Genomic DNA, 14,823 nt, shown 5'->3' on the forward strand with positions numbered 1-14,823 from the left:
CAAATCTCAAATATCTCAATATTCAGTTCAAGACCTCCTCCTTAAAGCACTTAAATTTCTTTACCATGTTATGTACACAATGTTATAACTTACCAATATATTGCTTTGGAATATTCAAGTTCTAGTCCATTGCTTTCATTTACTCATTCATCATATACATTGCCCAGTGTACTAGGCATTTTACTAGATGTTAGGGACTCAAAAATAAGTTTTTGGTTTTTTTTTTCTCTCTTTGGGTAATCCTAGGTCAAAAATACAAATGACACTAATGATTTGTATTAGGTTCCTTTAAATGCTTTAATTTTAAAATTATTTGTATTTACATAATGTGGGAAGATACTGTTAAAAACATATTTTCTGGGCTTTCCTGGTGGGGCTGTGGTTGGGGGTCCGCCTGACGATGCAGGGGACGCGGGTTCGTGCCCCGGTCCGGGAGGATCCCACATGCCGCGGAGCGGCTGAGCCCGTGAGCCATGGCCGCTGGGCCTGCGCGTCTGGAGCCTGTGCTCCGTGGCGGGAGAGGCCACGGCAGTGAGAGGCCCACGTACCGCAAAAAAAACAAAAACAAAAACAAACAACAAACAAACCATATTTTCCACTTATTCATCCATTCTTTTAATATTAACCGAGCTCCTACATACAATATATACAGGTTCTATGTATAGCATATTAATTGAGATCCTATTATGTGTCAGGTACTTTTCTAGGTGCTAGGGATACAGTGGTGAACAAAACAAAATCCCCCATCGTTATGGGGTTCGTGTTCTGGTGTGTGTTTGAGGAGGTGACAAATAAAAAATTAATTACATAGAACATGAGATGGTGATAAATACTATGTAAAGGTAAAATATAGTAGGGAATAGATATGTGCAACACTAGGAAGAACTATGTTCTCTGAAATTAAAACACCACATTTTAGTATTTCAAAGCCAAGAAGGGAAACCACAAAGTGAGATATAATTTAATGTTGGATTCTATTAGAAAATATAAACTGTAATTTAATTGGACTTTACAAGGGATAGAATGCCAGGAAAACCTATTCTTAAATTTTAATAATTTGTGATTGCTCAAATTGAACTTTTTCCTAATTCACTATAAACATGAGCCAAAATCAGCACTGCTAAACACAATGTGAGCGACCCCTGTTGGTCACAACATAAAAGTTAAATAAAGCCAAAGAGATCAGGGATTAAATAGAGGTTATTATTATATTATAATTAGTCAAGTACTGTACTAAGTGCCTTAGGTGCATTATCTCAGCTATTCCTCATAATAATCCTGTGAGTGGTATAATTTTGAGTGCCCAAATTCACACAGCCCTAAAACTGACATCCTGTCTGGGTCCCAAGTAGGTATTCTTCTCACTGTGCGACACTGCCCCTTCACCACGCTACAACTGCCTTTTCAGAGGGCTGACATTGCCAACTGAAGATCTACCCAACCATTCATTTGAGAAATATTTACTGAGCACCTACTTTACACCAGACACTGTGTTTAGCCTGAGGATAAAATGGTAAACAAGACAGATAAAATACCTGCCTTCGTGGAGTTTATATTATTGTGGGGTCGATTAAGTATATGACATAATTTCAAACTGTGATAAGTACTATAAAGAAAAACAGAGGATAAAGGGACAAAGGATGATGGGACTGGCAGGTGGAAGGACTCTATTTTATACAGTAAGGTCAGGAGCTTTCCTGAGGAGATATTTCAGCTCTAAAGAGCTCGATAAACAAAGCCCTGGGGAAGAGCACTGCAGGAAGAGGAGCCAGTAGGTTTAAAGGCTCTGAGGCAGATAAAAGCTTGCTGCATGAAGAACAGAAACAGAGCCATAGCTCACTCCATTCCAGTGTAGGGGAGGAAAGATTTTTTTCTTCTACCCACTTAGGTTCTGCGTCTGGGACCTGTGAGTTGAACTGACAAAGTACAGATAAATGGATAAGAAGTATATAAATTTTATTTGATGTTAATAATTTTACGTGGCCTGAGTAGGGGTGGAGAACTTCATAGAAAGAAGTGAAGATCCCCCCAAAGTGTTAGACCCAGGGGCTTATGTTCCATTTTAAGAAAGAGGGATAAATTGTGCAGAAATGACAAGAGGAAAAGGGGTGTGGGCTAAGGAAGGTAAACTGTGATAAAGTGACTAGGAACTATTTGGGAAACTCACAGAATATAATGGCTGTTTTCACGAGGTTTGCACAGATTCATCTCTGTGCCAACTCCCCGGCTCCAGTGACAAGAATGTTCTCCTCTTCGTGGTAGAAAAGCTCAGAATGATCAACGTGCCAAAGGGGCACTTGGGGTGGCGGGCTGTGACTCCCTTCACCAGCTATGCCTTCTGCAGCTTATAAACAAGTGTCAGCTATTCTCTCTTAACCTAAAAACTCTGTACCTTCCCAGAAGAATTCCTCACACCACCTCCTGATCCCAACAGCCACTTCAAATCCTAGCTGGCCTTCAAGACTCTCATCAAGTTTCCGACCTCTCATTCCCTGAACTCCTGTGGCGTATCTTAACTCTAATATACCATACTGTACTTGGTTATAAACAAGTTCTTCATAGGATACTCTTTACGCATATATTACCAATTCTGTAGTACTAACTGGAAACTCTGCTTTGAAAGTCTGTACCAATGAATTGATAATTATCTTTATGTCTTTCCCATGAAGTGTGAGGCTGCCATCAAATTTTCAAGTGGTCTTTTGAAGTAGAGCTGAATGGGAAGTTGCTGAATTGCCTCTACTTGCTAGAGGGGAGTGAGACCATGGACAGAGAAAACATTAGAAATCCTTGAACAACTCCTTTAAAAGACTTCAAAGATGCAAACTACCTTTAAAAACTCTTGTAAATTATATAAAGGCAAATAATACTATTATTAATAAATTACTAATAATACATATTACTGCTTTATTTCATAGTAAATCATAAGGATTCTTTCCTATTTTTGTTTTTTGGGAAATCTAGTTTTCTTAACCCTGGTTCTCAAAGGATAGTCCTAGGACCAGCATCAACACTAGCAGCTGTAGCAGCAGAGCACTTATTAGAAAAAGCAATTCTCAGGCCCCACCCCAGACCAGATGAATTAGAAACTCTTGGGGCTGGGGCCCAGCAATCTGTTTTAACAAGCCCTCCCAGTGATTCTGATGCACTCTCTACAATGTGAGAACTCCTGTCTTCACCTAAAGCAAGTCTTCTCTCAAGACTGTCTCTGAAGCTAACCAGTGACTTCAAAATTCTGTATTTAAATTATGCTATTTTAAAACAACTGTTTGGCACAATGACTTAATGTAAATGTCTCTAAGAAGTAATGTTCAAATCACTGAAAAACTGGTTTGCTTTGCCTTCAATTCAACTTAAAAGTTATCTTTTATTTTACTAAATCACATAATTAGTACTAATATGTTTTACCATAATGAAATGAATCTATTCCCTGATCCCAATTCATTGTTACTATTTCAGTAGTGAAGTTCACATATCCATGAAAAACATGTTCAAACATATCCTTTGAAAAACTAAACTTGCTTGTTCTCTGTGCTGCCCTCTGCTGATTCATAAGGCAAACTTCATCTATTTAAAGTATCAATACCAGCTGCAGTTCCAAGGAGGACAATCATTTAATCAACTTATTCATTCCACATGAACCAACTACTGGCTCATCTGTAAGAAGAAACTGGGTGAACCTTTAAGAAGTTAATTGTGATCAACATTAGTTTGAAACAGACCTGCAACTCCCACTTGATGTGTAGCATATCCTGGTAATCTGCTGGGCCCCTCTCCCAGCCACAGAGACAGCGTGGATGAGTCCGATTCTGCGTGGTGAAAGCAGAAGCCCAGGGAAGCGGCAGGAGCAATAAATCGACTTTGGAGGATGGGAATGTGCAGCCATACTGCTACTCTACCTTCGGACCTCCATTTCTGTATTGCAGCTAAAACACAGAAGATAAACATCTGTAAATATTTTCCAGTGAGAGGAGTGGAATAAAGTAAAACTCATCTCTGGGTGTCACCTCCTCCAGGAAGCCAAGTTTAAGCTCCACTTCCCTTACTAGTTAGCTCTCTTTGGGGGCGGGCGGGTGGCACGGGGGAATCGCAAAATGTACTGTTCACATACACCAGCAGCACGTAAACTACCACGTTTTATTATAATTATATATGATTTTTCCACCAGACTGAATTCCTCGAAAATAAAGTCAATATAGTGATGATCTTTATATATCACCTGACACAATACCTGGCACATAATTGGTGCTCAATAATTGTATTAAAATGAACGAATAAACTAATTTAAATAAAACACCATTTCATTGTTGTTCCTTTTAACAATCTTGGTTTTCATCTTTATAAATGACTATTATGGGCTTTTATTTACTCTTCCTTTAAAAGTCCTGTCTCTCATATATATATGTGTGTGTGTGTGTGTGTGTGTGTGTATATATATATATATATACACACACACACATATATATATTTTTGGTTTATACGTTTCAAGGTGAAAAATATAACTTTGTTGTTAAATAATGTATGGTAGTTCTAGAAAATTTTCAAAATAAAGTACAATGAAGAAATCAAAACTTCACATTAGCACACAGATAAATTTAAAATCGACATTTTTTGCATGAATATAATTTTGGAATTGACATACCATATATAATTTACAATATTTTTTTACTACATATTATAAATGTTTTGCTATGCCATTAAAATTCTTTAACGAACACACATTTTTAATGACTATAATTCTCCTCATATAGGTCTACCATAAACTACTTAACTGACCTCCTCCTTTTGGACATTTAGATTGTTTCTAACTTTCCTTTATTACAAATTATACCATGACAAACATTAAAATAGATTTTCGGTCTTTGACTTTAAATGCTTACTTTATTACTTGAGATTGAGCCAGGGAAAAAAGATGCTAACATTTATATGGCCCTTACTAAACTCCAGACATTTTAGATACACTGTTTCATTAAGTTCTCACAACACAAAAGGCAGGTATTATCACCCCTAATTTATAGGTGAAGAAATGAATACTTCCACAGTTTTAGAAAAACTTTTCAGATCACTTTCTCCATCCACCATCGCGATCTTTACAACAATCCTGTAAAGTGTGTGTGGAGAGAGGGGGAAGACTTGATTATTTGTTTAATGGTTAGATTCCTTTCCCTCCTCTTCTATGGCCTCTGCAGTAAGCATCTCCTGGTTAAGGACCATCTTGCTCTACCTTTTTGAAGTCAGTGTGCCTAACACAGTGACAGACAATGTGGGAGCCTTAATTTAAGGTACCTTTTGATTTGGGGCTGTGGCGCCCCTTCAGATCCTTCTCACATCAATCCTTCTCTGATTAAATCTTTTTAAAAACTGACAGAATTACATAAAGTGAAATGCACAAACCTTAAGTGAACATTTGGTGAGTTTTGACCTATGCATACATCTGTGCCACCCACGCTCCAGTCAAGATTACAGAACATTTCTATCACCCCAGAAAGTTCCCGTGTCCTCCTTCCCAATCATTCCAATCAAAAGAAAAAGCTGAAGTTCTACAAGTATAGTCACTTGTTTCCTATTTTTTCTCTTTACACTCTGGCTTGGAGAATCTGTCCACTGCTACTGCTTCAGCTAACAACTACGCAAGGGTGGCTGCCTAGTCCTGGCCTCACTGAACACTGAATTTTTCTGCTCTTCAGCTGCTCGCATCTTCTGAAGGCTGCTGCCTCAAACTTCACACCTATATTCAAAACTGATTCCTACACCAGCCACCTTAGTTTTGCTTACAGGCATTTTTCTGGCTCCAATGCTCAAAGCCTAAGAATCCTTTTTAAAATGCTTTCTTTCTTCTCTGTTTCACTAATAAACTTTAATGCTTCTTCCTCCTCTTTCCCTCATTCCTCTGCTCAGATCCAGCCCTCAAAGTGAGCTCACATATCACCTTTGACAATAAGCTTTCCTCACGTGCTTTCCAAATGTGAACCTAAGGACTACTTTCTAGTAGATTTACTAGAACTTACTACACATTGCCCGATGACACCTGTTACTGTCTGTTTTTCTAATCCTAATTAATATTTTGTGCATTTGCAATCATCCAGGTTAACATGAGATTATGCACTGGGGCTCAATTCCTATTCAATGACTGGCTTGTCTAAAGTCACACAGCTAGTGAGCGGCACAGCAAAAACCAGAACAAGTGTTATTTCCCCACTGATGCAGATATATGTGAAGCTTAGCAACATGTTACCTCTTCATCCATCTAACTTTAGTTATCAATAACGGGAACAGTAAAAGAATAGACCTCACGTGCAAAGGTGCAAAACAACTATTGCTAATACATTATAGGCAATCAGTTCTATTTACTTGAAAAGAAAGAATACATTTAGACTTCCTACCAGGCTTTCTTCTCAGATAATTTTAAGATTCTTTTTATAGGCAATACCATTCACTTTTGTTTGGCTCAATAACAAAAAACCCAGCAATAGCTCTTATAGTGCAGCCAAGAACAAATTCTAGAGCCAGGGGAAGTTAATCTGTCTCTTAGTACCATCATCTTTGAAATGGGGATAATAATAGTACCTACCTCACAGGTGTGAGGATTAAATGAATCAATACTTCTGAAGTTCTTAAAACAGTGTCTAGCACTTAGTAAGTACAAAAGAATTTATTAAAAAGATACAAAAGAATATGGTACTTCAGAGTTTATAAATTAGTTTCATGTAATTTATCTTTGATTACCACATCTATCCAGTAAAGTAGTTAGAGTGGGCATTATTCACATGAGCAACCTAAGAGGCAAATATTTTCACTGGTGATTTTCCTAATGCCTCGTTAAGCATGTGGCAAAACCTGGAACTTGAAACCTGGATGTGTGACTCCAAATCCAACCCACTTTCTGCTTTGCCTTCCTGACTGAGGTAGTGCTTTAATCACTGACAAGTAACAAGTGTGTACAATAAATACCTGTGTCTACCCACACAAACGTGCACATATTAGAGGATGAACATTTGATTCTCGTAGTGTTAACACTGTTGTAGTTAGCAGCTGTTCCCAAGGAGGAGAGAAAACAAGGTGAAGAGGTAAACAGTTTAGAACTGAGGATGGTTGAAGATGAAAACGACTAGCTCAGTTACATTTCCATAGATGCTCACTTGCCATATTGCTCCATAGAATAAAGATTACTTTCAGTTTCCTCTAAGTGTGAGAGGATGAGTTTCCATGCTATGCTTTCAAGTTGATTATAAGGGCCCTCAGGGGCAGTGTGAAAAACAGGCTGTTCCGCCAAATCACGGGCTCTCAAAGCGAAGGCTCCTCCATCCAAGCTATCTTTCTTATCACTGGCCTCAAGGTTCAAAGAGAGTGGCGAGTTTTCCCACTGGAGACTGAAACCACTCACCAATCTCCCCGGTGAATCACAAAAGGCTTGTTACTAAGGAAAAGCAAACTCTAGTTCTCGGCGCCACAGCTCCTGACCCAACTTGTGCACAAATACGACCACTCAGAACCTCTCTGGCCCACTCACTGTCCACCATCTGTACTAGAAAGTGCTACGGTTCTGCCTTGGGTAAACTGTCCGGCGAAACGAAGGGTCGGTAAGTGATAGTAAACGAGAGCGTAATAATATCAACAAACATTTACAGAGCGTTAAATACGTGGCAGATACCGTGCGAGGCACTTCATGTGCATTATGCAATTTATCTCTCAGCCGTCCCATGAGCTCCTATTACCTGGTTTTACAGATGAGAAAACGGTGGTTTACAGAACTTGCCCAAGGTCACACACTAGAAAGATGACCAGAAACAAGGGCTGCCGATCCCAAAGTCTGAGCTCGTCACCATTTCACCCAACCGCCTCAGAGACCTCCCAGCCAAGGGCACAAGGACGAAAGGCAGAAAACGGCTGCGGGTCACGCACGCCCTCTCTCCTTCCCTCAGGCGCAACTCGGGGTTGGGGGCCGCGGTTACTTCCTTAGAAAGGCAGGGGAGCCTCGGACCAGGCGCACTTGCCCTGCAAAGCCCTCTGGAAGGCGACCGGGTCCAAGCGGTGCATTGCGTCCAGCCGCGCCAGGCGCACGGAGACGCCCCCGAATCTGTCAAGCTCGCCCCGCAGCTCGCCGGCTCCGGAGGTAGCGTCCCGAGCGCAAACCGGGCCGCCCGAGGCCCCACGGGGCCCTGCAAAGAGCACTGCGCGGCGGGCCCGCGCCAACACCGCACGCCAGCGACCCCCTCTCAATAGCTGCGGCATCTCCGCACTGGCCCTCGTGGCCCACGCGGACGCTTCCAAATCACGCGGCCAGGGAGTGACGGCGCTACCGTAAGTTTTAGAAGAGTGTCACTCACGCATTCTCAGAGTTGAGCAGGGGTCTGCAGCGCTAGGTAGAGGAGACGGCGAAGTCTGGTCGACCGACTCCTCTCAAGAATTTGCCCAGCTCAAGGAAAGCGACAGAAACTTTCCCACCACTCCCCTTCCCTCCCCTGTTCCCCCCACCCCCACCTCAGTTTAATTCAACAGACGTTTTGTTCAGGGATAGAGAAGGAGGCGGAGATACGAAAAAGTCCTGTTTTTCAGGAATTTATAATCTGAATGAGGGTTCCGTCCACCTAATCCGTCTTCTGTGGCGAAAGTCAACGTCTTCCACATCTTCACCCCAGAAAGTTCCCGTGTCCTCCTTCCCGGATTCTGATCCGACAGCGGATTCTGAAGACGCTATGTTCTCCCACTCTTGCTGCGCTCCACTCAGGGGATTACGGCGCGGGACGGAGCCTCGCTGGTTTCTGCCCCGGAAGTTTTTCTCTCAGCGAAGCGCGCACGTTGAGCCGGCTTTGCCGCTGCTTCTCTCGGGCTGCCTTCCGATCATGTCGTCCAAGAAGAACAGAAAACGGTTGAACCAAAGCGCCGGGAATGGTTCGCCCTCGGCCTCCGCTGCTTCCTTTTCTGCCGGGGCCACAGCTTCTGCCGTGGCGGCCGGGACTCTGGTGGTGATCAACTTCTTAGAAAAGGGTAAAGAGTTCTGAGAGGGAGACCCGAGGCCGAGGGGGCGCCGCCCGAGAGGACGAAAACCTAGCGATTCTGCCTTGAGGTGTAAAGGTTTTTAAAAAGTTGGGTGAGGCAGAGGTGTGCGAGAGGCACAGAAGTATGTAAGACACTCGAAGCCGCGCCTGCACTAGAGAAGTTGGGCAGAAATGACTTAGTGGCTAAGTCAAGCTCTATTGTAAATTGCTTTGAATTTCTAAATTGCGCTTGGAACGGTTTTGCCTTATTTAAGATTAACGGCGTATTTAACTGCGAAGTCGCTCGTCTCTAGCGAGAGTAGTGTATACCTATACTAAAAAACTGAAAGCCCAGTTCAGTACCGCTGTCGGTATTGTCCTTCCTAAGAGACGTTAATGTGCCTTTAAAACTGAAAGGTGGCTTTTTCCCTACTACACGGGTTCTGGTGTTTAATTAAACAGCTGTTAAGTGCGCACGGGTGCTAGCAGGAGCTTGGGTATTTCACGTATGTATCTCATTTATTCTGCGCAGAGCTTTGGGAGATGGGTACTGTATTATTATGCTCATTTTACAGAGAAAGAAAAGTTAACGCTATTCCCCCCCACCCTTCCCCCCAGGTTACACAGGTCCTAACTAAATGGCAGAGGCTTTTTTTGAGTCCAGATGTATTTGGTTCTAAAGCCATGGACCTAGATCACAGCAACCTTGACTTGGGAGAACGGATTTAAGTGAAAAGCATTGAGTTGGTAAAGCTTTTAGCAGGCGTGATGTTTTGTAGCTTTGAAAAAGGGATCAGATTAACCTAGTGGCAAGATTTTTATTTATGTCTAGTGCAGACCCTAAAGACAATCTTCCAGTTAACATAGTATTTTCAGGCTTTTTGGGGATCGGCGGACAACTTGTTCTGTTGGGCATATTCAGTCTCTTTTTCAACTGGATCCTTCCCATTGACATTTAAACCTACTGATTTCTCTTTCACTTTTTTTTTTTTTTTTTTTTTTGCGGTGCGCGGGCCTCTCACTGTTGTGGCCTCTCCTGTTGCGGAGCACAGGCTCCAGACGCGCAGGCTCAGCGGCCATGGCTCGCGGGCCTAGCTGCTCCGCGGCATGTGGGATCTTCCCGGACCGGGGCACGAACCCGTGTCCGCTGCATCGGCAGGCGGACTCTCAACCACTGCGCCACCAGGGAAGCCCCTTCTCTTTCATCTTTAAACAAAAGCTCCACACTTCTTATCACCACCCTCCACTGCAAGACTTCTTAAAAGGAGGGGTCCCTGCCTCCTCATCTCTCACTTACTCCATAGCCTATTCCTATTTGACATCCACCTCATTATTCCATGGAAACTGCCTGTACCCTGGTCACTGATGATCTCCACGTTGGTAAATCCAATGGATGGTTTTTCATTACTTACTTTACTTGACCCCTCAGCAGCTTTTGGTATTGTCAGCCATTTCTATCTTCTTGAAACACTTTATTTCTTGACTTACGTGTCATCAAAATCAACGAGTTTTTCTCCTTCCTTTGGTTGGTACTTCATCAGTTCCCTTTGCAGGCTCACCCTCTTCCACCTAACCATCAGATGTAGAAGTTCCTTATTTCTTAGTCCTAAACCCTCTTTTTCTCTCTATAAATCTTCTTTCTTTGGCAAGTTCATCCAGTGTCCAGCGTTTCCTTCCCATTTACCCTTATTATTTTCAGATTTGTATTTGTAATTTAGATTGTTCTGAGTCTTGATTTAATTGTCTTCTAGATCAATGCTTCTCAAACTCCATAGGGAAGGTTTAAAAATTTACAACACATCACAGATCAGCACTGTTGTAAAATATGATAAAAGTAAATTATTGGAAAAATAAGTTAAAAAAGAGAAATTTTTATTAGATTCAACAGATGTAAAATTACTCTGTCAAATTGCAATAAAAGCTTCTAAATGCATATTCTCATTTTTTCTACTTACTTCATCATGAACAGTATCAGATAGTTTGTGGACCACACTTTTTTTTTTTTAATTGAAGTATAGTTGACGAACAGTATTAGTTTCAGGTGTAAGTCATAGTGATTCACTTTTAAATACATTAGGAAATGATCACCTTTAAAGTCTAGTAACCAACCGTCTGTCACCATCCACAGTTATTTCAGTATTGACTATATTCCTTATGCTGTACATTACATCTCTGTGACTTATTTACTTTATAACTGGAAGTTTGTACCTCTTAATCGCCTTCCCCTGTGTGCCTAGCCCCCTCACCCTCCTCCCATCTAGCAAATATCCCTTTGTTCTTTGTATCTATGAGTCTGTTTCTGTGTTTTGTTTTTTAGATTCCACATATAAGTGAAACCATCTGATCCTGATCTTTCTCTGACTTATTTCACTTGGCATAATACCCTCTAGATCCATCCGTGTTGTTGCAAATGGGAAGATTTCATTCTTTTTTATGGCTGAGTAATATTTCATTGTAATATATGTGTATAAAAGTTACTTATGTATTTTGGATATTAACCCCTTATCAGATATATCATTTGCAGATATATTCTCTCATTCAGTAGGCTGTCTTTTTGTTTCGTTGATGGTTTCCTTCATTGTGCAAAAGCTTTTTAGTTTGATGTAGTCTCATTTATTTTTGCTTTTGTTGCCCTTGCCTCAGGAGACAGATCCAAAAAATACTGCTAAGACCAACTTCAAAGAGTTTACTGTATATATTTTTTCTAGGAGTTTTATGGTTTCAGGTCTTATATTTAAAGTCTTTAATCCATTTTGAGTTTATTTTGTACATGGTGTAAGAAAGTGATCCAGTTTGATTCTTTTGCATGTAGCTGTCTAGTTTTCCCAACACCATTTATTGAAGAGGCTCTCTTTTGCCCATTATATATTCTTACCTCTTTTGTCATCAATTAATTTCCCCTATAGGTGTGGTTCATTTCTGAGCTCTCTATTCTGTTTCATTGATCTATGTGTCTGTTTTTGTGCCAGTACCATACTGTTCTAATTACTATAACTTTGCAGTATAGTTTGAAATCAGGGAGCATGCTACCTCCATCTTTGTTCTTTCTCAAGATTGCTGTGGCTATTCCAGTTCCATATGGATTTTAGGATCATTAGTTCTAGTTCTGTGGGAAATGCCATTAGTATTTTGATAGGGATTGCATTGAATCTGTAGATTGCTTTAGGTGGTAGTATAGACATTTGAACAATATTGATTCTTCCAATCTGTGAGCACAGTATATCTTTCCATTTATTTGTGTCTTCAGTTTCTTTCATCAGAGTCTTATAGTTTTCCGAGTACAAGTCTTTCACCCTCTTGGTTAAATTTATTGGATGCAGTTGTAAATGGGATTGTTTTCTTAATTTGTGGTCCATACTTTGAATATAGCACTGTGCTATACCTCTTCTTTTGGACTTTTCAAAGATACTTCAGGACTGACTTCCTGAAGTCAGATTTCCTCCAACAAAACAAATGAGCTCTGTTCAGTCTTTCTCATTGTAGAATTCAGAAATCTAAGATTCCTTCATGACACCGCTCTCTTACATCTCACATTATCCAGTCCACCACCACGTCCTGTTTACTAAGTATTTCCCATGTTCCACTTCTGCACTCCCTTCCCACTGCTTCAACCTTAATCTCAGACACCATACTCTCTCACCTGGACTACTACACTAGCTGCTCTCTTCCAATTCCTTTTCCACTCTGCAGACAGAATGATCTTTTAAAATAAAAATCCTGTCACGACCCTGCTTTTCATCACTAACTGGCCTCCAATTACTGTCAGATTAAAGACAAGGAGCTTGATAAAGCCCACTGCCCTGGGTGGTCTTGACCTTCCTTATGTGGTTCCTTGTTTCCCACCACTCTGCCTGTACTTTTCCCCTCAGATGGACAATGCTGTCTTTTGTCAAGGATGTCTGTACAAGCTCTTCTTTTTGCTGAGAATTGTCTTCCCCCTCCCGCTCTTCATTTAGTTAATTTTATTCTTCCTTCAGACCTGAATTTAAATATTCTTGGAGAAGCATTCTCTGATTCTTCCAAATTAGATCTGATCCTGCATTATAGCCTCTCTTAGGACTCTTAGTTTTTCTTTAATTGCATTAATCTTAGTTTAGAATTGTACAGTTATTTAGTGATTGTTTAATAACTCTCATTCTATTAAGTTATAAACTCCATGAGGCCAAGGACTGTGTCTGTTTTTGTTCACCTTATTTCCCCAGTGCCTAGTGTAGTATCCTGCCATATAGTGGGCACATGGTAAATATTTGCTGAATGAACAAATGAAGGGTGGGTGGTTGTTTGAAATTACCTTTACTATCTCATTAGTTAATCTGGCACATAAGGTGCTCAGTAAGTGTGAAGTTAATTAATAGGAAGTAGATGTAGAGATATATTTTTAAAGTAATGAAGGAGTGAGGACTGGTGAAAATTGTGCGGGGGATAGCTTACATAGATTTGGATGCTGTAAGCAGAGAATACAATGGAAATGTATTAGGAAGTAAAGCCAACAGATGGGAATTTGATCATGATCTCCATTGCTGATAGGGAGGAAATGGAGGTAGAGAAGTGTGTGATGTTTCAAATCTTGGTGCAGGATAGGATGGAGGGAAGAGAGGAAGAAAACTTAGAATCTTGTCAGGGACTGAGTACCCGCCTCAAGGTAATTATCAAGAGGGAAGGGTAATTCATTGAGGTTTCCTTTATTAGGAAGAAAGAAGTGGCAGAAACTGAACATTATGAGGTTATCAAACAGGACGCTTTGCTCTTATTCCTGGGTAAACTGTGTAAGAGACCTGGTGCTCATAGGAAAGTTGAATTTCTTTTCAGCCTGTCATATTTTAAAAAATGCTTATTTTATGCTCAGTTCTGTTAATCTTAGCCCTGGGAGATGCTTTGTTTTTCTAGATTTGTTCATCTGATGACAGAGGGAAAATAAATGTGTTGGGGAAGTTACTTCGCAGTGGCAGAGAATGATGTAAATCAGACATACCTCATGGTTTTGCTTTTGTTGACTTAGTTCCTTTTTAGTTACAAAAGATCTGTTTTTCTGATTATGAAAGAACACTAATACTAGTCAGAGCTCTGTGATTATGATATATGTGATTGTAAGTTTTATAATAAAGTTTATGTGAGAGGCATCATAAGCGTTACATGGATTTTGTGCTGAAAAGAAAAATATTGTATACTCATCTACTGCATTCATTCATTTCATGCATATTTGTTATGCATCTGCTATATTTGATGCACTCCTAGGCGCTGGAGTTACAAAGATGAATATGACCCATTTCCTGTTACAAAGCAGTATATTGTTAAAGGAAAGTCAGATTGTAAAATAAATGAATATTGTGATAACTGCTAGTATCTGGCAACATAGGGTGCTGGGAGCATCAGAGGAGGGACAGCTAACCAAATGTGGAGCTTGAGGGAGTGTGTGGGCAGGGGTGGAGATGTTAGCATATCATTTTCAGAGGTTTTGAAACTGGACTGAATTCTGGGCCCCTTCTTTGGCCAAAAGTTGAAAGCTCTAATGGTCATTTGAGTCGGTGTGTGTTCGCCTAAGGAATAAGACTTGTGTTATTGTTATCCATGTGTTCCTGGGAATAGAAAGGAAGAATGTCTGGTTGCTATCCTGTGGGTGAGAAGTGGAAACATAACTTAATCCTCCAGAGCCAGATGATGTGTCATTTCCCCAGTTCAAGCCTTTGAGTACTAGTAGCCAACTCAACTTAGAATCTGTAATATGGAAATTTCAGAATGCAAGTATGAAAAGCCCTACTGCAAGTATGTTCAGTTAGTAATGAAATTAGAGATTTTTTTTTAAAATAATGAAAACCAATACCTACCCCATAAAACATCCTTTTTT

The 14,823-nt window shown here is 40.6% G+C and overlaps 2 protein-coding genes across 4 annotated transcripts in view; one reads left to right on the forward strand and one right to left on the reverse strand.

The window, feature by feature from the left end:
* Nucleotides 1-8,703, reverse strand: part of NUDT6 (nudix hydrolase 6) — a 40,415-nt gene extending 31,712 nt beyond the window's left edge. Inside the window, exons 1-2 of one of the 2 annotated variants that reach the window (XM_060012947.1) lie at nucleotides 8,589-8,703; nucleotides 3,723-3,926 (exon numbers count right to left, since the gene is read on the reverse strand). In XM_060012947.1, coding sequence (XP_059868930.1) covers nucleotides 3,723-3,926; nucleotides 8,589-8,628 — 244 coding nt within the window. In that variant the 5' untranslated portion in view covers nucleotides 8,629-8,703. Of the gene's footprint in view, nucleotides 1-3,722; nucleotides 3,927-7,994; nucleotides 8,244-8,588 lie in introns of those variants that run through there. The other variant, XM_060012946.1, reaches the window with a different exon arrangement.
* Nucleotides 8,704-8,806: 103 nt separating this feature from the next.
* AFG2A (AFG2 AAA ATPase homolog A) overlaps nucleotides 8,807-14,823 on the forward strand; it is a 342,950-nt gene continuing 336,933 nt past the window's right edge. For both annotated transcript variants that reach the window (XM_060012953.1, XM_060012954.1), the window contains exon 1: nucleotides 8,807-8,988. In XM_060012953.1, coding sequence (XP_059868936.1) covers nucleotides 8,844-8,988 — 145 coding nt within the window. In that variant the 5' untranslated portion in view covers nucleotides 8,807-8,843. The remainder of the gene's footprint in view (nucleotides 8,989-14,823) is intronic.

Source organism: Delphinus delphis, chromosome 5 (genome assembly GCF_949987515.2).
Source record: "Delphinus delphis chromosome 5, mDelDel1.2, whole genome shotgun sequence".
NCBI lineage: Eukaryota > Metazoa > Chordata > Mammalia > Artiodactyla > Delphinidae > Delphinus > Delphinus delphis.